The sequence below is a fragment of the Gobio gobio genome (assembly GCF_949357685.1).
Source record: "Gobio gobio genome assembly, chromosome: 15".
Lineage (NCBI taxonomy): Eukaryota > Metazoa > Chordata > Actinopteri > Cypriniformes > Gobionidae > Gobio > Gobio gobio.
The window spans coordinates 37,306,408-37,334,313 of NC_137108.1; the positions used below are offsets into that span (position 1 = coordinate 37,306,408).

The 27,906-nt window shown below is 42.6% G+C and overlaps 1 protein-coding gene across 1 annotated transcript in view; it reads left to right on the forward strand.

Moving 5' to 3' along the window:
• adgrb1a (adhesion G protein-coupled receptor B1a) overlaps positions 1 to 27,906 on the forward strand; it is a gene marked incomplete at both ends in the record, with an annotated part of 93,560 nt that overhangs the window by 15,000 nt on the left and 50,654 nt on the right. Inside the window, 13 exons of the mRNA XM_079836835.1 lie at positions 5,188 to 5,346; positions 5,563 to 5,637; positions 6,092 to 6,196; positions 7,364 to 7,531; positions 10,235 to 10,414; positions 10,764 to 11,093; positions 12,159 to 12,260; positions 12,462 to 12,568; positions 12,652 to 12,846; positions 12,939 to 13,007; positions 13,510 to 13,618; positions 16,755 to 16,898; positions 21,885 to 21,960. Of these exons, the coding sequence (XP_079692961.1) occupies positions 5,188 to 5,346; positions 5,563 to 5,637; positions 6,092 to 6,196; positions 7,364 to 7,531; positions 10,235 to 10,414; positions 10,764 to 11,093; positions 12,159 to 12,260; positions 12,462 to 12,568; positions 12,652 to 12,846; positions 12,939 to 13,007; positions 13,510 to 13,618; positions 16,755 to 16,898; positions 21,885 to 21,960 (1,819 nt within the window). The remainder of the gene's footprint in view (positions 1 to 5,187; positions 5,347 to 5,562; positions 5,638 to 6,091; positions 6,197 to 7,363; positions 7,532 to 10,234; positions 10,415 to 10,763; positions 11,094 to 12,158; positions 12,261 to 12,461; positions 12,569 to 12,651; positions 12,847 to 12,938; positions 13,008 to 13,509; positions 13,619 to 16,754; positions 16,899 to 21,884; positions 21,961 to 27,906) is intronic.

Sequence of the window (27,906 nt, forward strand, 5' to 3'; positions counted from 1 at the left end):
TGAATAAAAAAGACACACACACACACACACACACACACACACACACACACACACACACACACACACACACACACACACACACACACACACACACACATACACACATTTAATGGTGTCCCTTGCTATATTATTTATTATCCCTTATGAAAACCAAATGTAAATGTATATTTTGTTTATTATGTTAAATAAAAACTTAGTTTGCTGCAGTAATAAGGCTGGTTCACTAGCTTTGTCCAGTGCTGTGAACAATTAATTATTCATTATAATTATTTATTATTATCTTTTACATTATCAGTCACACTCTCATTTGCTCATTGATAAGCAATTGAGTGATGAATAATAGCATGAAATAGGCCACTTGTAAAATGTACATCTTTATAAAAACATGTACAATTTTCTCCTATTCAAGAAACAACATTATTAATATTTATAATGTTAATAATATTACTTATTATTATTAATATAATAATGTCCATCCATCCATTTTTCAATTCACGTATCCTCTGTAGGGCTGGGGGCCTGGGGCCTTTAGTAATATAATACAGATTTGAACTAAATGCGTGTTATTAGTAAATAAAAAGTGCTGATTTCATTTCTGCCTTTTTTGTGTGTTTGTATTAGTGCTGTCAAACGATTAATCGCAATTAATCGCATCCAAAATAAAAATGTGTCTTTATATATGTGTGTGTACTGTGTATAATATATTGTATATTTGAATACACACACATACATACAGAAATATTTGCATGTATATATTGTGTATATATATATATATATATATATATATATATATATATATATATATATATATATATATATATATATATATATATATATATATATATATATATATATATATATATATATATGTATATATGTATATATATATTTATATAATTGAAAATTATAATAAATAAAAAATAATAATAAATATCTTAAATATATACATGCATGTGTGTATATACATAATAATTATACACAGTAAACACACATATATTATGTAAACACAAAGTGTAATTTTGGATGCGATTCATCGCGATTAATCATTTGACAGCAGTTTGTATCTCATTTGCTGCCTTTATCTTGTATTAACATTAAATCAACCATTGGTCATCATGATCTCTCGATACTGGTGATGGCATTGGCTATATCAGCAACCCAAATCAGATACTTTAAACCATCAACTGCTAGTTCTATGCACTGAAAAAAGGTTTAATTCATAGCCATATATCACCTGCTGCCTGTAATGACAGATAAATCTGTCAAGATTTGAGAGAAGAACATTATTTCTCAGTTTAAAGTCTATTGAAATCTCAAAGAGGAATGTTGCAATGTTGACGGAAACTGTTAAAATTCATAGGTACTACATTTTCGGTTGTTTAAATGAGTATTGGTTTGCACGGTCCATTTTGGGCACTGCGGCGCAAGTGAGGAAAGATTATGTTAAGCGGCAAGGGTGCAAACCTAAGTTGTGTTTCCTGCCCCTGGAGTGAGGATAATCAATGAGATGTGTAAGCACATCTGTTCAAATATTTATTCCAAGCAGGATACTGACAGCAGAAATGCACACACACACACACAGAACAGTGGATTAGACCTGTGAGCTTCAGCCATCAGAGGGACTGATAGAGACGGACAGAGAAAAAAAGGTGCGAGATGATGGATGGCTTGTTTCTTTATGCTCAAAAACTTTCAGAAATCTAGATTTGATCCATTTCATTTCTACATCAATAAGAAAAGACGTTTAAAGAAACTTTTTAAAAAAAGAGATCAGATAAGGATTTTTCTTAATCAAATATTAATTTAAAAAGAATTAGTTTTTTCTTTTTTGCCTGCACGTTCTTTTATTGCCGGCGTAGATGCCAATGACGAGTAGCATCCTCTGGGTGTCAGCACTTCCCATGTTTCCCTTTCCATCACTGATCCACAGTCTGTGTTTTAACGCATGTAAGCAACCAGAAAACAATGCATGAGGTCAAATATAGAGTGTGATTTAGATGTACTGACCGACCTTGGCTTTGTAGCAGATATGCAAGTGGCTATAGCAGGTAAGATTATGGTTAGATCTTGTATTGATGATTTCAGATCACTGTCGCTTGAGCTGTTATTAGACCTTCTGCCGGCCAATGAGGGAAAGTGAAGGTCACTTTGGGGTTTTCATAAGCCTTCCAACAAGATGATATTTAGATACTAATGGGCAGAATGATGTATATCCACACACTCATCCATTGAAAAACAGGTGCATGCTGCAGCTGCAATTTGAAAAACAGAGGGAAAGACAGAATGATAGAGGAAGGGCTGATGAATAGAAAGAAACATCAGAGCAGAGGACGAATATGAGAGTTTAAAGATGATATAGCATTCGCTGCAAAGAGTCTGGATGTACGGGAGCTACCACCGAACACGAGACGCACACTAAATTATTGAAAGCATAATAAAATGTCCTTGGGGACAGAGAAAGAAAACACTACATTATTCCATCCTCCCCCCCCCACCCCCCCTTTTCTCCTTCAGCCAGTGATTATTGAGCCAAAAAAAAAAGGTTGTAATCTCCCATCGTTTTTCACAGAGAGAGAAAATCTTATCTCTAAATAGAGTTTTTTTTCTTCTTTCTTTCTTATCTGGACTTTTTTCCTTATTCGCTTTTCTAAAGATTGTCTGCCTTACGAATATTCTCACCCTACTCATTTCCAGTGTCCCTTCATACTCGCATTTGTTTTAAATAAGGTTATAGTCATTCAGCAGCACAGAAGCTGAGAAGCTTATTTAAGACTGATTTTCACCACTTACAGTCCCCCGTGGAGCAGGGATTGGCTAAGCATGCTGTTTATGCCACGTGCGATTGGTTGATGAAGCCATCTGACTTGAAGCGTGATTGGTGGATGGGATTAATCAGGGCAGCGCGCTGAGAGCCGTCCCGGTTCATTTTTCATGCGATTGTCACTTGCTGTGCAAGGAGGACATTTGATTGTATATTCAAGGCCATGGCACTGAAGATTAGAATCCGTTATGTTTTATCAGGTGAATGTGTCTCGCACAACATGCGGCAAAGCCAATCTCACCACCCCAAGTAAACAATTTGCCATTAATCGCTCATCCTGCTCAAACAAATAGATATTGATTCTGCTTTTCAGCACACGCTTGCCGGCAGATTTATATCAGCGCTGCAGAAAAGGCATAAATAGTTTTTATATCTGGAATTTACGTAGTATAATGTATTAACTTGGGCTTTGCATGTGGGTTGTTTCAAGTGTAACAGTATAGGAAGGGTTCAGTGATGTGGCACTGTTGCTGTTTTTTTGTCTGGCTTTATTAAGGTATTCAACGGAAAAAAACACACATTAAATTGCAATTCCTAATTGTTTATTCACTCAATAGTGGCCAACAGAGATGCCTGCCAAAATATATTGGGAAATAATGTTTATGTTTTAAGTATTTTAAACATGAGGGAAGAACAAAACATCTAATATGGTTAAGGTATTTATTTGACTAAATCATTTGACAAAACTACAGCTACAGGTTTTATTTGACTATATATGCAAAAACAACAACAAAAATCATAGAAAAACTGAAAGCTCACTGGTTTTTGCATGTGTTCATAATTTATTTGTATGACAGCCTGGTCAAAAATTATGTCTGCACATTTTGGCACGTTTCATCTCATTGCTGCACAACTATGCAATATGCTTACACAATTTTTGAACACATTTTTAATAATATTTGAATAAAGGGTGTAGATGTCAATTTTCCTAGACCGGATATCACTTTTGGCCACTACTGTATGTAACTTTAATTTCAACTTAAAATTGTTTGGGATTTAAATAAAAATGTATGTGTATGTTGTCTTTTTTTTCTAGTAAAAGGATATACATCTTACTAAAATATAAATTAAATAAATATTCTATCAAGGCTATACATTCTTAAAGCTGCTGTCCGTAACTTTTTTTGTGTTCAAGATTGACAAAAATTGTGTGATGAGAATGTACAACATGAATCCATTTTCCAAACCGTGTTTTTGTCTTATCCTGAATCATTATGGTACACTTATAATAAGTGTTTATATCGGGACTATTTCAGACCGGTCTGGTAGGAACCGCTGCGGAGGAGCACAGTCCCTGAATGACTTGCCATAGACAGAGAGAAGTAGCTCCGGCTGCAATGTTCTTCCACAAGACGCATGCAGTTCTGTTTACTAACCATTAACCGAGTGCAAAAAGTTACGGACTGCAGCTTTAAAATACACTGTAAAAAATGTCAGGTCTCCAATTTAAAATATTCTAGTGACTGGTCACATCTAAATTTTTAGTTGGCCAAATTTAATTTCTGTGAATAAAATTGTATCAATTCACAGAAATTCAATTTGGCCAACTGAAAATTGTAGATGTGACCAGTCACTAGAACATTTTTAATTGGAGAGGACGGAATTATTTTTCAGACATAAATTGTGGTATAAACATTTATTATATTTTTAAAAAATGTATAAACTTAATATTATTCATGATCCAAAAATCCATAAAAAAAGACATTATGGCATTATTATTTATTATATTTGTTGTTTTTGAAAATGCTCTATGAAACCAAAATGAACTAAATTTAAATAAATGTTTAGCATTTTTTTGTGTTCTTTTTGAAATAGATTTCTTACTTTATTATCTTCGACATATACCATTGACCCCATTAACTGATCTTTACATTGTCTGTATGGACCCTCCCCATGTAATATATGCTAAAATCTACATGGACATTATATTTATGGGCTGTATCTGATTCTTTCTCACTTTCATTTCAGTTCCCATTTTCCTGGTAGAGCTGCACTGAGTGTAGAATTACGTACCCTCCCCCGTACAATTGATTTGTGAGTAATTAAAAATGTCTGCAGTTGGACATGGTCCAGCTTCATGTTCTATTCATGCAGATTAATACATATTTGTCGGGGCCTCCGGGATCAGACAGGCAGCAATGTCTGCTATTAAACATTCATGAGGGAGCAGAACACAGGGACTCATATCCTACTGGTATTTATGGGTCCATTTCTACATCTTAGTGCCATCATAATGGATTACGAAATCAGAACATTATTGCTTAGCAGGGATGGAAATTTAATTTGTGTCATGGAAATTTATTAAGAAATGGCCTTTTCTTGGGAATTACGCTCACACGGATTGTTCATGTGTGGGTTTAATGCAGGTGGCTGGAGTCGGTGGGCCAACTGGGCGGAGTGCAGCAGTGAATGTGGGGGCGGAGTCCAGACGCGCACACGCACCTGTCAATCACCTCCTGAGGAGGCATACCTGTGCGAGGGTGTTCTGGAAGAAGGTCGTCCCTGCAACGCTCAGTCGTGCATTGGTAAGTTCTACACTCATACAAGTATGCATGTGACTGTTCCACTTTCTCTCTCTACCACTATCTGACACCTCATTTTTTCACATGTTCACATTTCACTGTAAAAAGAAAAAAGATGTTCTGCTTCCTGTGTGACATAATGAAAAAGCAATAACGATAATACAATAATAGTCCGATGATAGAATGAGCTTTTTTGTGTGCTTTTCATTGGACCCATAGGCTACAGGCAGTATTCCTCTAAAGGCAAGGGTTTAAGTCCAGTGAAATACAAAGGAATGCAAGAGGCCATGCTTGGTAAGGGCGTCACAGACCAAGTCAGTGTGAATGTGACTGTAGTGAGTAGATCTTCACTCAGTTTGGATGGAGGCCATGAGTAAATAACCCACTCCATGGTCAAGGCCATCGGCTGCAGATGTCTTTACCTCGATTGTCTGTGTCTCTGTTTCCGCATGGTCTGCTTATTTTTTCATCAGCCATCCACTGCTCGCTCCATCTTGCCCTCTTTCAGCACACTTTTCGCTGTTAAAATCACACGTTTCGAGGTCACGCAAACTCAGAAGTGTCCAAACTCTCAGAGAGTCTCGTGTTCGCATGGAGAGCATCAAACCAAACACAGGTCCACTTCTCAGCTATATGTAGCCTAACCTTAGACTTCACACAAAAATCCCAAGCATGGCTGATGCTGGTCTAGATGTTCAGGTCACACAGCACAGTCGACTGTAGTTGCTAACCCCACCCCATCCTGCAGGCAAAGGCAGACTTGGCACTCGTAGCCAATCCCTGCGCTCGGTGGACAGCCGTAAACGAGAGGACTCTGATAAGACCCGCAGTGGACAGCAGTCTTCCCAAACAGGTAAGAAGACAGGTGGCATCAGCCTCCTCTTCAGCTTGGGGTCACACACATACACACACTTGCAACCGTTTCACTCACTAGTTCACATTCAGGGGAGTAGACTGGATGCGTATGTGGCTATGGCCTTGTTTTTTTTTTACGCTCCTGTCTGTGTGATTTAAGTTTTGTTTGTCTTTGTCATGTGTATTATGGCATGGTTCATGGCAGAACATCATGATATCCATGAATCATGGACACCATTGCTTACAAAGAAGCTAAACGAGTTTTGAAAGGGTCGTAACCCCATATTATGAAACAAACAAGAACAAGGGGGTGGTGATGCTTGATTTGCATGCTTTAATATAAAAGAAACATTGGGCTTCTAATATGATGTAACCCCTTGTATTTGGTCTTTTCTTTGTGTGTACCGCATGCATTTATCTATCATATTTACAGTTACCACCAATACGAGTCTCTTCTAAATGAATGTCATTTTCCTCTTTGAATGTTTCTAAAAGTTAGCTTTTCTCTTAATGAATCAGAAATTATGTTTAAAAATGCTGTGCATGGCATTACATTTTTTATATTTGGAAGCAGATGGTAACCACTAATGTAAATGCATATTATTAAGTATGCTTATTCAGGGTATGGAAACTAGAAAGTTTAATGCCCCTAATGTTGTTAGAATTAGGTTAAATCTTTCCCTCCTTACCAGTTTTCATTTTAACATTCGATATCATTCTATTGGACATTCTTGATTCTCCATTTCGTTCCACTGGATGGTAATGATAAACCTTCCTATTGGATAGCCATGACAGCCCAAATTATCTACTGGAATGTAAGGGCAGCTAAGCGTTTCCTATTGGACATTAATATCTTCCCATTCCTTTGGGATTACAACAAGATTCCTTGGCTTTCCCAGTTGCTCAGATATTAAAGTTTGATCTATTGGACAGCCTTGTGAAATCCTTGTATAGATGGCTGACTTACATATCCTAAAACTGAAAGTATGACTTTCTATTACGGGTCAATTCTGAGGATATGGAATCAGCGATGAAATGATTTAAGCCTCCCCTGTTAGATGAGGTGGCTAATCCTGCATGCTAATTAGTTTTGGCCCTTTTCCTACCCTTTCCTCCGCACCTTACCCCATCCCATCCCCGCCCCCACTTCCCCCGTCCCTCTCAGTGGATCCTCCGTCGGGTGAGGAGTGGTCTGCGTGGAGCGTGTGTTCGGCCACGTGCGGTGAGGGCTGGCAGAGCCGCACACGCTTCTGCGTCTCCGTGTCGTACAGCACGCAGTGCAGCGGGCCGCTGCGCGAACAGAGACCCTGCAATAACACTGCTGTGTGTCCAGGTAAGCACAGCCCACCTCAGGCCTCTCCTCACCCCCACCATCTTCCTTATCCACCTCCCATCGCCCGTCTCACCTCCAATGGGGTCCATTAGCTTTGCCACTCACCTTCCAGTCGCTGCCCGTCTGAGGCTAACTCTTCTTGGGCTTCCATGAACGGCTACTCCCCTCTCAACCCTGGATCCTGGAGTGCCGTGGTAAGATGGTAATGGGTTTAAGTCCAGCATTATCAGCTAAGTCCCTATAGTTCCCCACTGCATGTAGGATGGTCTCTCTCAGTCTCTTTTCATTCCACCATTTCAGCATCTCAGGGGCACATACGAACATGTTATTCAGTTAAAAAAACCTGTCCAGCCAAGCACAATGCTGTATTAAGTCCTAATCATTTTATGCAGAAAAAATGAATGATTTGCTTTTTAACATCAGAACTTACAGCTGAAAATTGGAGTAGTATTTGAACACTAAGAGTTCCATTCCCTGTAATTCTCTGTTCACACTGACAGCTGTTTTGTGCTGCATTGTTGGTTGCTAGTTGCAAAGTCCAATTTTTCCAATGCCTCCGTCCATGCAAGAAACTGTTTATCGTAAATGTTGTTTCTTATGCTCAAATAATGTTTAATTTAAAGGGGTGGTAAAACTTTTGAAGGCTTGATTGTGTTTGTGGGGTGCACTGTAACATGTGTTCTTGCTTCGTTTTTGAAAAAAATCATTATTTTTCATATATTTGACCTTTATTCTACACTGCTCTGTCCCTCCTTGTAAAACGGTCTGATGGTTTCCGGGTTCTATGAAGCCAGTCCCTCAAAAATACGCAATGGGCTCAGATTGGTTAGCTGGCCCAGTGTGTTGTGATTCGCTAACCGCCTAGTGCACGTTTGTCGGAAACGTCACGCCCCTTACCTTTCCCGGTAGACTGTGCTTTGGGTCAGTATTAGAAACAATGGCGTCAATAAAACCACACCAATCTGAGCCCGAATCAGACCCAGAACATTTTAGTGAAGATGATCGAGCAGAACCTGTTCAGTCCTCAAGAGTAAAGACTGCGGATCTATAGTGATCGATACTGAATGGCACTTTTGTATTTTTAGAATGATTATAGCCAAATATCTGTGGCAAGAACTATTAACCCAAAACTAACACTAAACATTGGCTTTACTATAGTAGCCAAATCACACACAGAACCATGTTTAGCCTGTAGATAAATAATACATAAAAGCTCTAATCAAAGAATCATTTACACTAATGCCAAGTTCGCTGTTGAGATTTTAACGTTAGTGTTTGTAACGTTAGGTGTTCGTCGGATAACGTTAAGTATGAATGAGCATTTAACAGACTGGTTTGCAGAACAGCTTGTCATCTGTTTACTTCCTTGCTACAACGTACAATTAACGTATTACAGGAAAACACATAGATGAAAAATAAATCAAAAATAAATTGTGGCCCGTAAACAGCTTCTGTTTGTAAATCCAGCTTTCAGGACAAGCCGTGGTGCAAATCCTGCATTGAACTCGCGGAGATTGTGGAAGTTTTCCTCCATGAAATGTGCAGCAGGAGCCCCGTGCACGTCGTGCATCCAAGCACTGGGCGTGTTTGTCTCGCGCAGCTGACGTTGTGCAAATCCTGCATTGAACTCGCGAAGATTGTGCGCACCCTGCAACGCACCCCGTCCCTAGGAAGGAAAGCAAGTACCCCAGACCTGCAATCCGGATGAAAATAACAGCGTTTCGTATACCACTATACCACGACAACAGCGATACAAAATGGCCTCACCCCCCCTTATTTAATATTCTCGAAGGAGGGGTTTATGTAAATATTGGGGCTGGTGATGTCACCAACCCTGGAGGAATGTCTGTAGTCGCCTAGCGGCCGTTTGCTGTAGTCCTTAGAAATGGATTTCTTTAAAAGCAAATATCCCCCTTTGCTTTAAACTTTGAACGTTGTAACTTTGCAGATGTTGTAATATGCTCAAGCAGCAACATTACACGCTAACTAAAGTTAGAATAGTGAAATCGTGGTTTACCACCCCTTTAATATATTTTTGATTGGTCTAGCTCTAGATCTAGCCAATGCACACGTGCAGTCCAAAGCACGAGTCTCAGGATTATATGGGCTGCTAAATGGCGCTTTTATTTAGAAGGTGGGAATTCCATTACTAGAGCCGCCATGCTGTGTGTTGCAGTTTCTCCAGTACACAGAAATACAATTGAACCATTTTGAGTATTGCAGTCTTTTCTAGTAGGCATTCCTTTTATTGTTTGGCTATGTAAATGGCTATAGCTTCACACTATAGCTTCCAGAAATGTGATGTATTGCTGGTAAAAAAATAACAATAATATGTTCTTCTGTTTGGATAGGTAATCAGGTTTCTTGCTGCTAACAATAGAGTGGAAAATGTTCGTAAAATTGCGGCAATACATCATATCATGAACAAGATGTACACTGATCAATGCATACTGCTCAATTTGCTCCAATGTCTTCTCTCCTATTGGTACTCACCCCATTACGTCGCCTCTCATAAAACATTTCTCAACTTTATCTCACCCCAAACGGTCACTCATGACATCGGGAAATTGGCAACTCCCATTGAAAATAAATGAATTAAAATAGCTGCAGATCGTTGTCAGTGTGAACCCCTCTTCAGTTTTCCCCTAGTGCATGTGTGTGTGTTGTCGAGGTGCGTTTTTCTCTCTATAAATCATACCCTAGCCGCTCTGATTGCAGTGCACGGGGCATGGGACGAGTGGTCTCCATGGAGCTTGTGTTCTTCAACGTGCGGCCGCGGCTACAGGGACCGCACTCGCTCCTGCAAGCCGCCGCAGTTCGGAGGAAACCCCTGCGATGGTCCGGAGAAACAGACCAAATTCTGCAACATTGCTGTATGCCCAGGTGATCTTTGGGTCTTTAAATACAGACTGTCTCATGCAGATTTAATGACTTCCATCAAGGAGCGCAATTAAAGCCTAATGTGAGGCACTGAGATTGAAAGGAACCATTGTGAAGTTCACAGCAAATGATGGTGATTAAGTGAGGCTTTAAATCACTGCGGCTTGAACTAGAGTTTGGCAACACAAGCTCCTCTTCCTTTCCCCTGAAAGGAATATATCTTTCAATAATGTCCCCTTATCATGCTCCACTTTCAATCCCTCTCTTTTGTCTCTCTAATGTTGCTTTGTATCCTCTATATTCAGAATATTCTTCATTTTCGTCTTCTAAGTTCATGTCATTTCCTCTGTAGTGGATGGAGTGTGGAATGAGTGGTCCAGCTGGAGTTCCTGTTCCTCATCCTGTTCGAATGGAACAATGCAGCGCACTCGGGAATGTAATGGGCCCTCATATGGGGGCCTAGAGTGTCAGGGCGAGTGGCGTCAGACACGTGACTGCTTCCTCATAGAGTGTCCTGTGGATGGCCAGTGGCAACTCTGGAGCTCTTGGGCTGGTTGTACCAAAACATGTGGTGGGGGAAGCCAGCAGAGACAAAGGGTGTGTTATGGGCCCTTTTTTGGAGGGGAGCAATGCCCAGGGGACAGAGAGGAAGTTAAACGTTGCAATGAGAAGAGATGTCCAGGTGAGATGATCAAGTGGTTGTAGCCAAAATTAATTGGAAAATATACTGGTAGACACAATAAACTTGTAGAAATTTGACTACTGGTATACATTTTGGATCATCGTCTACCAGGGTTACGCTGGCGTGATGTTGTAGATTTGCAGCATCGCAGATCTTTCATTTTCACTTTGTATCTCACAATTGTGTTTACGTCTCGCAATTCTGACTTTTTTTCTCACAATTGAGAGATATAAAATCCCAATTGTGAGTTATAAAGTCAGAATTGTGTGATATAAAGTCAGAATTGCGTGATTTAAAGTCAGAATTCGAGATATAAAGTCAGAATTGCGATATATAAAGTCAGAATTGCGAGATATAAAGTCAGAATTGAGAGATATAAAGTCAGAATTGTGAGATATAAACTCGCAATTCTGACTTTTTCTTGCAATTCTGACTTTATATCACACAATTCTGACTTTATAACAATTCTTATAACTCAGGATTACGAGTTATATAGTCAGAATTGCGTGATATAAAGGGAAAAAAAGAAATGTTGTCGGAATTGTGAGTTTATACCTCACAATTCTGACTTTATATCTCACAATTGCATGTTATAAAGTCATAATGGCAATTGGAGAAAAAAGCCAGAATTGCGAGATATAAACTCTCAATTGCGACTTTATATCACGTAATTCTAATGAAAACAAAAAGGGATAAGAAGTCACAATTACCATTTATATTTTTTATTATGTGGCGGAAACAAGCTTCCATACATTACTGACTGTCTTCAATAAAAATTGAGAACCTTTTTACTCATATTGGTTGGGCTAGTAATGTTTTTTGCTGTGATATTGAAATAATCAAAATTTTAGAAATGTTAATGTTATTTAAAATGTTGCCATTGCAACAACTTTATTTCCAGAATAAATAAATAAATAACCGTTTTCTACTCTTTATGGACTTTCTTTAGGAACAATTAAGTTCTATTGCTGTAACCTATTTTTTGTTTTGATCACATTTGAAAGGCCTTAAGTTTTTGCAGGATTGGGGTATTTGGTCTTTTCTGACTTCCGTGGTTTTATGCAGAGCCACATGAGATTTGTGACGAGGAGAATTTCTCTAACGTAGTGTGGAAGAAAACACCTTCTGGGGAAACGGCGGCTGTCCGCTGCCCTCCAAATGCTGTAGGTAAGACATGACTCATGCAAACACAAATAATGGAATAGCTTTCTAAACCGTCCTTTAATGTTATAGTCAGTCATTTTCAGCACCGTGGACAGCTCCAGGAGCTTGGTTTAAAAAAGGAAACAAGAAAAAACAACATGAAGAATACAGTTTTAACCAATCCTTGTCAAGATCTGGTAATTACGACCCACTTCTGTGATGCAGGACTAATTCTGCGGCGATGTTCGTTGGACGATGCGGGCATTGCGTTCTGGGAGAACCCGACATACATAAAGTGTGTCTCAAATGATTACCGAAGTATCCAAACACTGGTACGTGATCTCCAAACTAAACCGCAGTTAAGCTAACACAGAAAGTGTCCCCAAAACTAAGGTTCGTTTTGTACCTTCTCCAGACCAGAGATCACCTTTCCAAGGCTCAACGAGGCCTTGTGGGAGACGGGGTCTCTGAAGTCATGACCAAGCTGAGGGTGACGTCCAGCGATGGAACAAGCTACAGTGGAGACCTTCTGGCTATCATAGATGTACTGAAAAACATGACAGAGATATTTAGGAGGTCCTACTACAGCCCCAGTAATGCAGACATGAGGGTTAGTGGAGCATTATTTGCTTAGTTCCAAATAAAGGACCATTTTGATCCAGATTGCCCCTGAATTTTTCTTTCATGTGGTTTTGTTCACAGAATTTTGTGCAGTCAGTGAGTAACTTACTGATGGAGGAAAACAGGGACAGGTGGGAGGAAGCACAACTGGTGAGTCAGCCGTCACTCTAATTCCTCGTTCTCTATGTTTCTGTCATTCATTCATTCATTCATTCATCCATTCATTCATTCATTCCTTTATTTTTCCACAAACTCATTCATCATTCACTCATTCGGTCTTTCTAATGTTGGTATCGTCTCACTCTCTTTCACTTAGTAATTATGCGAGTTTCATCTGGTTCTAAAGGTGATTAATTGGCTAATTCTCTTCTCTTCACTGCACATCTTTCTTTCAGCTGTTTGTCTCCTGCTGTTTAGTTAGATCATTAGTTAGTTTACAATTTATGTCTTAATGCAAGCTTCAGTTTACATTCCGAAGGAAGGATATCATTAAGCTTGTGTAGCGGCAAAACTGCATCATTATCATGTTATTTTTAGAAAATATATATTATTCTTTTTTTAGAAAAATATTTAAAGTGCACTTACAGAATCACACAGTGAACAAAGAACTAACAAACGTTTTAACATTTAGCTCTTTTTTTCTTTCTGGCAGCTGGGGCCCAATGTTAAGGAGCTTTTTCGTCTAGTGGAAGACTTTGTGGACGTCATCAGTCTCCGCATGAAGGACTTCCAGGATACTTATGAGGTCACCGACAATCTGGGTCAGTTTCCGCTGACATTTAGCTCAGTTTACACCCCTGCAATAATGTCAGAGGATGATGCTCATGTACTTTAGGGGTTGAATATTTGGGCTAGCAGCCTAGAAGTTGCAGCTACAAACCCAAGAAAGAACTGGAGATTTGCACGAGCAAATTAGAATGTAAAGTAATTCATTATTAGATGCATGGTGTCCAATACTGTGGAAATGTCTTTAAATGCCATTTGTTATGTAACTCATGGTTACATTCAAATCTTCATGGGTGGTTACCTTTGCTACCCTTTCTTATAGTTTTAAATGACTGTAATTGTTTTGAGTTTATTTATTTTTAAAATTCAACATGGCTGACAATTGATAATAGCAGTGAAGCATCAAGTACCGGAAGTTAAGAATATGTTATTGTTATTAATAGTATTACTATTTCACACACACACACACACATACATATATATATATATATATATATATACTGCTGTCAATCGATTAGAAAATTAACAAATTAATCGCAATTTTTTTGTGATTAAAAACACACATATAAACCGATCAGGCATAACATTATGACCGGTGAAGTGAATAACACTGATTATCTCTTCATCACGGCACCTCTTAGTGGGTGGGATATATTAGGCAGCAAGTGAACCTTTTGTCCTCAAAGTTGATGTTTTAGAAGCAGGAAAAATGGGAAAGCGTAAGGATTTGAGCAAGTTTGACAAGGGCCAGAGCATCTCCAAAACTGCAGCACTTGGGAGGTGTTCCCGTTCCGCAGTGGTCTGTATCTTTTTAAAGTGGTCCAAGGAAGGAACAGTAGTGAACCGGTGACAGGGTAAACTAAGGCTCATTGATGCATGTGGGGAGCGAAGGCTAGCCCGTGTGGTCCGATCGAACAGACGAGCTACTGTAGCTCAAATTGCTCTCGATTGGTTCTGATAGAAAGGTGTCAGAATACACAGCCTACCTACCTAAGCATTGTTGCAGACCATGTACACCCTTTCATGTAAACGGTATTCCCTGGTGGCTGTGGCCTCTTTCAGCAGGATAATGCAGCCTGTCACTAAGCAAAAATGGTTCAAGAATGGTTTGAGGAGCACAACAACAAGTTTGAGGTGTTGACTTGGCCTCCAAATTCCCCAGATCTCAATCCAATCGAGCATCTGTGGGATGTGCTGAACAAACAAGTCCGATCCATGGAGGCTCCACCTTGCACCTTACAGGACTTAAAGGATATGCTGCTAACAACTTGTTGCCAGATACCACAGCACACCTTCAGGGGTCTAGTGCCTCGGCGGGTCAGGGCTGTTTTGGCAGCAAATGGGGACCAACACAATATTATGTGGTTAACACCACATTGCCTGATCGGTGTGTGTGTGTGTGTGTGTGTGTGTGTGTGTGTGTATATATATATATATATATATTGATGGTACTGAAATAGATGACCACTTGACATCCCCCAACACTATAACTGACTATAATCTGAAAGCAGTAATACACAATAACTATGTGTAGCTCTAGGCATTTCTGTAGCTTTCAAATCACACTATAAACCACGCACATCTCTCCTGCACCCAGGTTCGCAGGAACAGAGGAAAGATGAAACGCCATGGTCATACGTTGTGGGCCGCAGCTGGAAGAGTTTAAAAGGGGGTGTTAAGGGCGGTATTAGGTTCTGTTTACCTCTGAATCACTGAGCTCCCTATGAGCTCTGATTCTCCCATAGTGACAAAACCTGTCCTACAGCAATGACCTATGACTCCCACACACAGCTTTAAGATACAAAGACATCTATACATTACAGCACACATTCATCAACAGCCTGAAAATAGAACTGCATCATGAGAGATAGTTAGTAACATTTAGCACACATTGAGGCTTGGTTCTAGTGTGGGAGGGCAAGTTCAATTTATTTTTGCTCTTATTAACAAAACAATTAAAGGCACAATATGTAATATTTTTTGGATTAAAATATCCAAAAACCACTAGAACAATCTTATATATGTTGTTGACTTGTCTACTTACATTATCTCGAATGTTTCCAAGAATTTTTAAATCCAGAGAACTACTCTTTGTTATATAGCCCAACACAGTTAGTCTTATTGTTTAAATCTCATTTTCTTGATTTACCGTGAGTACCATGATTTACCATGCCTAATATCGGTCTAGCGTACTACAGTGTGTAACAAGTGTCTCATAGTAGCCGCAAACGCACAGAGTAGCATTATAACATAACTTTCAACACACTCATTAATGTATCTAATATGATAAAACAGCGCTGCGTTACCCCACATAAGCATGACCGGAAGAAGCGCGAAACGGTCGTGTGCGGCATAATAAAAGCTCTGCGGAATCAAGGCGTCATCAAGCTATGCCGTTGTTTTGAATAAGTGACCTCTAGCAGCGAAAAATTACATTTTGTGGCTTTAATGGCTGTTCTTTACTCCACACAAAAAAGGTGATGGTTTTTCAGAACTGAGGCATATCGGTTATGTTCTACATGCAACATAATTTAAACGTTTCTAGTGCTAAGAACCAGCATAGGTTCTAGTTTGGCCTCCACTACAAGTCAATCTCATTCAAAATCATTAATTTAATCCTCTCTGTTGTCTCTGTCAATGAAAATGTGGGGGAAAAAACTAAATTACTGTATTTAGCTAGAATAAAAAATGTCATGTCCAACATGTCATTATATCAGCCCAGTGTCTTGTAAACACAATTTCTGAGGCTGAGATTAATTAAGTTGGTTACTTGATTGTTTGGTTAGTTGGGAAGTCATGAAACACAAGCAAAGCAAATCGTAAAACCATTTGTATGTAAATTGTTCCATTACATTGAATGCAATAACTTTCAATGTATAATAATAAATCATTCAATCATAAAAGTACAAATTAAACATTTAAATAAATAAATAAATGAATAAATTCTTTCTGTGATTGAAATGTGGTCAGTGTGAAACGGCACAGAGAATATAGCTGGTCTCGGAAGGCTGAGATCATAAGAGAATGAAAGAGTTTGAGCTGAGAGAGTTTGTATGGCGGAGTCGTCTGACAGCGTGACACTTTCTCTAGTTGAGATGTGATCGCTGTGCAGTGAGTCAGGATATTGGTGTTGCCATGGATCTTACTGTTCCCTCTGGATTCTCCTTCCAGTGTTGAGTATTCACAAGCGGCCTGTCGCGGGAAATGCAGATATCACTTTCCCAATGAAGGGATGGAGGGGGATGGTGGACTGGGCTCGCAACTCGGAGGACAAAGTCAAAGTGGCTAAAAACATCTTGGTCACTGGAAAACCAGGTACGAAACACACAATCTTACACGACTGCACACGCATTTGCTTGTAAGCACAGTGGTCTAGTGGTACGTAGACATGCTACAAATACAATGAGCCTTGGTGCTCATATGGGAAACACAGGTTTGACACATCTGGCCAGCATTTTGTGCTCATCTAGGGCCTTATGAAATCCTTTTTTTCCCGTTTTTAATCTGAAAACAATTGATGCATTATTTGAAATGCAACCAAATAAAAATACACCATTTTTAAAAACAATTTGTCATTTGTCAAAATGTCAATTTTGGTCGAATTTGAGCCTTCATTAAGCCCTTGTCTAGCGAGAAAGTATCTTTATTTGTACGTTTTCTGATATGAGTACCTTTCCCTTGTCCATGATGTTTTTCTCTGCTCGCTTCTTTACAACTGGCGCTGCGCTTCCCCTCAGCACAACTTTAGTATCGTAAAGTGGAGCATTCCGACGTTGTGAAAATTCATAGTGAATTCTCGATGGCATGACCCTTACGAGAATCAACCATGGTTTTATTGTAGTAAAAGTGCAGTAACCATGTTTTTTTTGGCTAATTGATTACCATTTATATAACCACAGTTTTACCACAAATACCATGGTTAAACTATGGTTAGAGTAGCAAAACCATGGTTAATTTGTGGTTACCATGGTTTAACTAATAACCATGTTTTTTTGGTTTTATTTGTAGTGAAACCATGGTTCATTTTTGTACGGGGATTCTGAACCAATGAAATGTGATTTTCAAACCCATGCTGATGTAAACAAAACAGTCTCACTCGCGCTGACTGACAGATTTCTCCTTGTGCGCAAAGACAGCGCGCGATCCCAATATACACACAATTACAGTTTTTAAATATCTGTCTTGGCGAGTATTCACGCGAACATTATCGGTTATGTCTTAAAATAACGTTTGGTTAACTTTTGGGAAAATAATTTGATGTGTAACATTATATTGATCCGTGGTATTAATATATAGGCTGTCTGTTTCATTAATGTTAATCAAACAATTGTGGTATCATGGGGAGAAAAAGTTTTATATATATTTTTCAATAGATATTTGGTTTTGATTTGGTGTGTGCAAAATCTGGTGTTATTATGAGGGATTTTAAGGTATGATTGCTAGGCGATTTTTTGTTTTGGAACCTTCAGAAAACTTTAACTCGATTTTTCTCAAAATTGACTTCAAATAGATGTTGCTCTGTCATTTTTCAATAACTCTTGTTGTAATAAAGATCTTGCCGTTTCGTGTATTTGACATGCCGGAAGTTTTTTTAATTTTTCCAAATTAAATGGTGAAATGCTCATTAAGTTTAATCCCAAAGCTGCGGTCCGTTCTTCGTACCTCACTTAATACATCTGAGATGATTTGACAGATCCCAGATCTTTTAATCGTGATAACTGATATCTGGCTAATTTGATTTTTCAAACCAGGATTGGATTAAAATATCTGGATTAAGTTATCTAACATTACTGCGCGTTCTTGCGTTCCCTGAACGATACTCGAAACCACAATCAGTAAACCAGCGATTGGCTGGCGTCAAGACAGCAACGTATTGACATCATGCCTAATTAAAAAAGACCCCCCCCCACACACACACACACACACACACACACACATTTCTGGACCTTTATTAGGAAACAGCCAAACCATCAAACCAATATAAAAGTTATAATAGATAAATGATACTTTTTTTTTTTTTTTAAACATGATTCCCAATTATTTACATTCACGATTTATAGTATTTGTACACCCTTTACATTTTTTGTTCAATATTGTAATTAGCAATTCATGTAATTTGAAGCAGATTTGTTATGTGACAGCATTAATTAAAGTTTCTTAAGGGTCAAGTTCAAGTTATCTGCATCTCTTGCGCTGCATCAAGCCATCCCATAATATCTGTCACCATTCAAATTAAAGCACGGCTCAGAGTAACTGTACAACATGTGCGTAAGACTCCAATAAAATAATTATATAAAGTAATTATTCCATCACAAATAAATCTCTCAATCAACACGTGGCTGTTTCTATAGTATTATACCCATTTTACACAACATTATAATATTATTTTCAAACACATTTTTGTATTATTACTTAAAATTAGTATTGCCCCTGGTTCAGTAATGAACTCTTGTAATAAAGTAGCAGTGGCTGGGACAGAGTTAAAGTATCACCTCGAGATGCAATCTAATCCTGTTTACATGAAGGAGCAGGTTTAAGCTCATGGACCTGTTGCTATGACAGCAAGTCCAGGATGAGCGTCGAAGAACCAAACAATCCAAGATCATGCCAAATCGTCAACAATCAAATCCAGCTAACTGAGTTAGCGAGGTACGAAGAACGGACCCCAGGTCTGGAGATGAAGTTCAAGTGTCCTCCTAATATAGTTAGATGGCAGACACTGAAAACACCATGAGTGTCACGTGTTTAGATGAAACAATTACACACATAACAATCAGATCACATATTAAAATAGTAGTCCTATTGCGGTTTAATAATTACAGACGCTAGCTCATATCGCAATTTGATCAATTTTACAGTGTTACTATTGATTTATTATTCCATTTCACACTATACTTAAAATTCCATTCCCTTTCTTTCTCTGCAGTTTTTGCTAGTAAAACAGTACAAAACTGCGTTCATTAACAAGTCTTTGATGTTTGTTTGAGGGTTTTTCTCTCCTTTGTTTGAGAGCATATTGCTGTAGGCTGTTCAATCCTTGCCATGTCCGACTTTACACGCCATTAAAGAAGCTCCTTCCCCCGCGAGTATGCTAATAGAGGAGTTGCTACTTAATCAGGAGTCGGCAGGAGCCAATCAGGCACAATTAGGTTTAATTCTCCTTCCCATTGGGAGATCTGTTGCCATGCCACCAGCGGTAGATTGACAGGTCATCAAGCTTTGGACATGCTGTGATGAGCTTTTATATTAAAGATGCTTTAGAATGAGGCGAATGAGAGAGGAATTTGACTGACTGAATCCAATGAAATCCATTCTCACAGAGCGAACGAAACGCTTTCATCAGGATCTGCTCTCATTTAGTTGGTCAAACAAGATGTCTCACTCCCTCTCGTTCAGTGAAGAGGTGTGATCATTTAGCAGGTTTAACCAATAATATGTGCCTTTCACAGCCTGCACTGGAATGCCATTGGTTCTGCAGTCAGCCTTTAAAGGCTTCAAAGCAGAAAAGATTAATTTTGCGGCTGACCTTATTGCATATGCTTTTGTTAGAGTTTCCCTTTCAGATGCAAAATTTATGGGAGGAGAGTATTTAAATGAATCATGCAAGGTGATTTATTAAGGTTTATGCTCGTCAATTTACTGTTTTTTGCACCATTATTTAACGGCCATAATAAAAAGCATGTCTCAAACCACACGCTAAGTTGCGCTGCTCTTGGTAGATTGCGTTGGTCACTATGGAAATAATCCGTCTGCGTCTGTGTTCTTTAATTTGCGCATTGTCATCACGTGCGGAACTTTCCACTCCCATCAGTTTTTTGGGTTTTGCGCTCTCATGCTAATTTGCCCATTAGTAAATCTGGCCCTTAAAATACGAAAACAAAACATAAAAATCACTAGCTTAATATAAAGGTCTAGAATTTATAAAAAAAAAATAATAATTCCTCTAATACTCTGTGTAATACATAAATGCCCCCTAAGGTATCATCTGTTCCCATTATCATGGCTTTAGCATTTTTTGTTGGAGGGGAAGAGGGGTGGGCAAGAAAAAACCTGAGGGAGCTCAAAACTGTCATGCCCCCATGCAACCCCTGTCCCCCTCCATCAGTCTGTGTTCTTGCCCATGGGACCTCAGCTGCAGCCCTGGAGCTGTGGCCTCTGTCTGCCGCCTGGCACCCCCACAGACTCTCTCTCAGACAGCGCATGCCAGTCTGCCACATGTTTTGGCATGAGCTGGAGCAGTGTAGCTTGAAGACCAGATGGACTTTATGTGTATGCACGTGTGTAGGTTCTACTGGGTGTTGTTCTCTGACAGTGATCTATCTATCTATCTATCTATCTATCTATCTATCTATCTATCTATCTATCTATCTATCTATCTATCTATCTATCTATCTATCTATCTATCTGTCTGTCTGTCTGTCTGTCTGTCTGTCTGTCTGTCTGTCTGTCTGTCTGTCTGTCTGTCTGTCTGTCTGTCTGTCTGTCTGTCTGTCTGTCTGTCTGTCTGTCTGTCTGTCTGTCTGTCTGCCTGCCTGCCTGCCTGCCTGCCTGCCTGCCTGCCTGCCTGCCTGCCTGCCTGCCTGCCTGCCTGCCTGCCTGCCTGCCTATCTATCTATCTATCTATCTATCTATCTATCTATCTATCTATCTATCTATCTATCTATCTATCTATCTATCTATCTATCTATCTATCTATCTATCTATCTATCTATCTATCTATCTATCTATCTATCTATCTATCTATCTATCTATCTATCTATCTATCTATCTATCATCTATCTATCTATCTATCTATCTATCTATCTATCTATCTATCTATCTATCTATCTATCTATCTATCTATCTATCTATCTATCTATCTATCTATCTATCTGTCGTATGTCTGTCTGTTTGTCTGTCTTACTGTCTGTCTGTCTTACTGTCTATCTATCTATCTATATCTGTTCGTCCATCCATCATCTAATTTAAATAGAGATTCAAAATGGATTCTATGCACATTTGTGTGTATGATATACAGTAGGTGTTTGCAAACATATGTTAAGTGGTTAGTCATGTTTGCCAACTCATACGGCGAGGAGCTGGAGGGAGAGAATAACATGTAACCAATCTCACCTATACAGTCCTGCAATTACATTACAGGCCTCTAAATGACGGGTTTGATAACACACAAATCAAGTCTATATCTCAGTGACCGCTTCTTTAATTGCATTTCTCTCTCAAATAATTTTGCTTTATGACTACTTACTTCACAGTAACTGGGGTGATATATTTATTATTTGCATGTATGTGTTTGTGTTATAGATGAAGACGACGCATCAGCATTTGTGACTGGCATCGTACTGTACAGAAACTTGGGCAGTATTCTCTCGCTACAGAGGTGAGGCTTCACTTTCGCTTGGTGAGACTTTGGGCATTTTAAACTGGATTCTCACAAGAGACTGCTTGCCTTTTAGATAGTGTTTGATTACTCTAGACTGCATATACTTTAGCGGCACCATGTGTTTGTATTGTTAGTTAGTAGTTATAGCATTATTTGTGCTAAAGTAGCAACATTTTTAATACCATTACTGTCAGTTATTATATTTTATTTATCTTGACAAACATTGTTGGACCTTTTAATTTTTCCACAATTCAAGCAGATTTTCCAAAAGAATTTTCCAAAAATGATTCAGCATCCCCATTTACTTACCCTCATGTCACTCCAAACTGTCTTATGTAAAACACAGACGAATATATTTTAAAGAATATTGGTATAGAACATTTAACATAGTGTATACAGACTGCTGAAGCAGACCAGCCTAAAAATTGTAGTTCCCTTTCGGTCAGTCACTCCGACGTACGTCAGTGACTGACGAATGGGGGTTTCGCCCAGAAGCCAATTACTTTCGAGGTGTTTAACAGCGCCCAATGGCGTGCCAATGCCATGGGCATGCGGAATTTGCATGCGTAACTCCGCCCCACCTCGTGGGTATATAAGGAAGTACGCTAGCAACATCGCATTATGTTTCTGCTTTGGAGCCAAGAGTATCTCTTCACTCCTTCAAGCCTGCTAACTGAGTCTTTGTCAGCCTTCGAGACGAACAAGCTTTCCAGAGGCGTTGGATCTACGGCGCGTTCCAGCGATCTCATGCTGCCTGCCTGCTGATCTGTGCAGTGATCTGCAACAGCTGTGTGTGTGTTTCCCTGGGCGCTTCGGCACTTCTGCAGAGCTTTCCTCTCACAAAAAGAGCTTGCGCTTGGCACGTCTTTTTCAAGACGGTTCGCCCGTGCACTTCCGGGTGCGATCGATCTCCGTTGCTATGGGCACATTCACTGCTCGATGTGTTTGGGCTTCAGCACGTTCGGGCAGTGTTTGTGGATGTGTCATGTTCCTACTGCGGGAAACGTGACCATCGTGATGTCGCGGTCGAGACTCAGTGATCTCCGTGAGGAGAGAGAGTCCCCTCTGCCACACCCCAATCTACCGTCTCCGAGAGAGGTGGTACTTTGGCTGGTGGCCAGGGTGACCTGAGGGCGGTGCCTTGGTATTAAGAACCCCGACGATCATTCCTCAGGCCACGCCCCCTCTCGCACATCGCGAGTGTTGGACTGAAACAGCGGCCCGTCTCTGACGCCTCGTTCGTTCAGTTCACGCTCCGGATAGCAGTGAGATGTCCATCGCCGCATCCCAAGGTGGGCTGGAGTCCTTTGGGGATGACGATTAGGTTGTGCTCTGCCTCCGGGTGTGTCAGCGCTGCCTGATCCATCCGCTGCCTGATGTTATCTCGGGCAGCCGCGAGTCTCGCGCTGGTGTGGAACTCCGCCCAGTCGCGAGTGCTCGTGGTTGCGCGATTGGTTTTTGGGGGCGGCACCCGACAGCTGTTAGGCCCCGCCCCCAATGCCTTTCGCTCCCGAGGTGCATGAGGAGATCACGCGGTCCCGGAAGTCCCCGTGCTTCCCGCGATCGTTTGGTGGCCTCCTCCGCCTTCTCTGCCCTTGATGGGGCCGCGGCCTAAGGGTACACTGGGGCCCCCTCCCCCCCACTGTTGAACTCTCTGTTGCGCACTACGGTGTCCACAGAGGGCTTTGACGTGGCGTGGTGTGGCTGTCCTAAGCACCCTCCCAAAGCCTGTGGGCTCGTCTACTTCGGTGGCGTGGTCCTGCAGAGCTACGGGCAGGCCGCCACCCCTTTGCACATGCACAAGGGTGGAGCCCACCCAGGGCTCTTCAATGAGCTGCGTGCCGCAACTGATCCCGCCCCCCGGGCGGTGAAGGTAGCCACACGCTCCCTGGGTCGGGCGATGTCCACAGCTGTGGTCCGGGAGAACACCTGGCCTTACCTGGTGATGTGGAGGACGTTGAGCGGGCCCGCCTCCTCAACTCGCCCATATCCCAGGCTGGCCTCTTCGGCGGTACGGCTGGGAACCGCACCCAACGGTTCTCGGCCGCCCGAAAGCAGACTGAGGCTGTAACACGTACTGCCCCGGCGGCCAGCTGCTGCACCAGCCGCTGGCTCAGTCGCCTCAGCCCGCTTACCGCCGAGGGCGCCCTCCCCCCAGCAGCAGCCTTCACCTGGGCCGTGCCGTGGAGGTGGTTGCAGGATGACGCCCAGTCCGCTCTACAGCCTGGTTAAACGCCAGGCTGGAGGTGGACAACTCAGAGATGGGTTCCAGTTCTTCCCAGGGGATGGTAGCAGGGCCTCTCCTTCCCCCGGTGGAGGGCCGGGGGAAAATCCTTCCGCTGCTGGCCCCCGGGCTAGCAGCGCTTGGGAAGAGCTCATGTTCCTGTCTCTGAGGACCCAGAGACCGGTGATGACGGAGTGCGCCACCCACGGGTCCCGCCACTCGCATCCCTCTCTGTCGCCAGCCTCCTGGCAGAGCAGACCCCAGTGGAACGCGCGTTCTTCCCTGGTCTCCTCTGTCAGGACGCAGCCGTTAACCGCACCCCCACACCGGGACGCCCAACAGCCTCCCTAGTCCGGGTCGGTAACGCTGCATCGCTGCCCCACACCGGGTACGTCTGTAGTCCGAATGACCCCGCTGGTGCAGTTCCTGGGAGCCTGGCTTCAGATTCCAGGGCTGTCCCGCTGGGTCGCGAAGACAATCAGGCGCGGCTACGCGATTCAGTTCGCGAAAGGCTCCTCCCTGCTTCCGGGGAGTCCGCTTACTATGGTCGGGGCCAATGCCCCTGTCATGCGAGCGGAGGTTGCCACCCTACTGGTGAAGGGTGCGATCGAGCCTGTCCCTCCAGCCGAGATGAAGTCCGGGTTTTACAGCCCCTACTTCATTGTACCCAAAAAGACCGGTGGGTTAAGACCAATCCTGGACCTGCGCATCTTGAACCGTTACCTACCCAGGCTTCCGTTCAAGATGTTGACAGCGAAACGCCTTTTCGAATGCGTTCATCCCGGTGATTGGTTTGCAGCGATCGACCTGAAGGACGCCTACTTTCATGTCTCCTTCCTACCTCGACACAGACCGTTCCTACGTTTTGCTTTCGAGGGGCGGGCATACCAGTACGCTGTCCTCCCATTCGGGCTATCTCTGTCCCCTCGCGTCTTTACGAAGATTGCCGAGGCAGCCCTTGCGCCCCTACGGCAGCACGGGGTTCGCATCCCGGGGCATGGCGGTCTGCCACGCTCCGGGTCCAAGTAACCCGGGCCTGCTTACAGACACTCACTCCGTGGTCGAACCTCAGTTTTCTACGGACCGGCGTGTCCTTAGAACGAGTTTCCAGGCATGTTGTTGTATCAACGGATGCCTCCTCCACGGGCTGGGGTGCCATGTGCAATGGACAAGCAGCCGCGGGCTCCTGGACAGGACCCCAGCGCCTTCTGCATGTCAATTGCCTCGAGTTGCTGGCAGTACGGTTCGCCCTGCACCGCTTCCGAGCGTTGCTGAGGGGTCAACACGTACTTGTCCGGACAGACAACACGGCCACTGTAGCGTACATCAACCACCAGGGTGGTCTACGCTCCCGCCGTATGTCTCAACTCGCCCACCATCTCGTTTTATGGAGTCAGAAGCACCTGAGGTCCCTTCGTGCTATCCACATCCCGGGAGAACTGAACCGTGCAGCCGACGAGCTCTCACGGATTCAGCCACTTCCTGGAGAATGGAGACTCCATCCCCTGACGGCCCAGCTGATTTGGGAACAGTTCAGCGACGCACAGGTAGATCTGTTTGCCTCCCACGACTCTTCCCACTGCAGCCTGTACTATTCCCTGACCGAGGGCACGCTCGGCACGGATGCACTGGCGCACAGCTGGCCCCAGGGCCTACGCTTATATGCGTTCCCCCAGTGAGCCTTCTCGCACGTGTACTGTGCAAGATCAGGGAGGACAAGGAGCAGGTCATGTTGGTCGCCCCGTATTGGCACGGCCAGACCTGGTTCTCAGAACTGCTACTCCTTGCGACAGCCCCTCCCTGGCCTATCCCTCTGAGACCAGACCTCCTCTCTCAGAGACAGGGCACCCTATGGCACCCGCGTCCAGCACTCTGGAAGCTCCACGTGTGGCTTCTGGACGGGACGCGGCAGGTTTGAGTGGCCTGCCACCTACGGTGGCCGCCACCATCACTTCCGCTAGGGCAGAGTCTACACGACACCTCTATGCGTTGAAGTGGAACCTCTTCGTCACCTGGTGCTCTTCCCGCCAAGAAGACCCCTGGAAATGCCCGATCGGGTCCGTGCTTGAGTTTCTCCAAGAGGGGCTGGAGCGAAGGCTGTCTCCCTCCACCCTGAAAGTGTATGTGGCTGCAATATCTGCCCATCACGACCTCTTAGGAGACAAAAAGGTAAGTCAGCACGACCTGATCATCAGGTTCCTGAGGGGGGCGAGGAGACTGAATCCTCCTCGCTCTCCTCTTGTTCCCTCTTGGGACCTCTCAGTAGTCTTAAGTGCTCTGCAGAGGCCTCCCTTTGAGCCTTTGCGGTCGGTCGATATTAAGTTTCTGTCGATGAAGACGGCTCTGCTGACCGCATTGGCCTCTCTTAAGAGGGTCGGGGACCTGCAGGCATTTTCGGTTGACGAAACGTGCCTAGAATTTGGGCCGGCTAACTCTCATGTGATCCTGAGACCCCTGCCTGGATATGTGCCTTTGCTCTATCCAGTACGCGCTCTCCGCGCTTACGTAGACATGACGCAGTGTTTCAGGACCTCAGACCAGCTCTTTGTCTGTTATGGTGGAGAGCGGAAGGGAAGAGCTCTCTCAAAGCAGAGGTTGTCTCACTGGATAGTGGACACCATTGTTTTGGCTTACCAGCAGCAAGGTCGACCATGTCCCTTTGGTGTGAGGGCACACTCCACCCGGAGTGTGGCCTCCTCTTGGGCTCTAGCGCATGGCGCCTCGCTAACAGACATCTGCAGAGCTGCAGGCTGGGCGACACCCAACACATTCGCCAGATTCTACAATCTCCGAGTGGAGCCAGTGTCCGGGTGTCTAGGGTTAAAAATCCACCTTCGGCTGGTACCCTAGAGTTTCCCATATGCAGCCCACAGCGGGTCATATGTGTACTCTCTAAGTCCTCCCCACGGGTAGGCATCATTGGCATTCCCTCACTGGGATATGCTTCCCAGTGTACCTTGGTAATCCTGTGATAAGTGGGAGTCCTACAGCCTTAAGTGGCGGAACCCCCATTCGTCAGTCACTGACGTACGTCGGAGTGACTGAACGAAAGGGAACGTCTCGGTTACGTATGTAACCCTCGTTCCCTGAGGAGGGAACGGAGACGTACGTTCCTTAGCCACGTCAGCTGTGCTGCTGGAACGCGGAGTTCAGATCTTGGCTCCGCAGCAGATACATAATGCGATGTTGCTAGCGTACTTCCTTATATACCCACGAGGTGGGGCGGAGTTACGCATGCAAATTCCGCATGCCCATGGCATTGGCACGCCATTGGGCGCTGTTAAACACCTCGAAGGTAATTGGCTTCTAGGCGAAACCCCCATTCGTCAGTCACTGACGTACGTCTCCGTTCCCTCCTCAGGGAACGAGGGTTACATACGTAACCGAGACGTTTTAATCTGCCATCCTAACAACAAACAGATTGGTGCGTAATGAAGAGCAGCATTAAAGGGATGGTTCACCCAAAAATGAAAATAAGTCATCCTAGGTGTATATGACATTATTCCTTCAGACGAATAAAATCGGAGTTAAAAAAGTCTTGGCTCTGCCAAGCTTTATAATGACAGTGACTTGTTGGTTCGTTTTTGAAGTCCATAAAAGTGCATCTATCCATCATATAACTGCTCCACACGGCTCCGAGGGGGTTAATAAAGGCCTTCTGAAGCTGAAGTGGTGCGTTTGTGTAAGAAAAATATAGATATTTAAAAATGTATAGACTA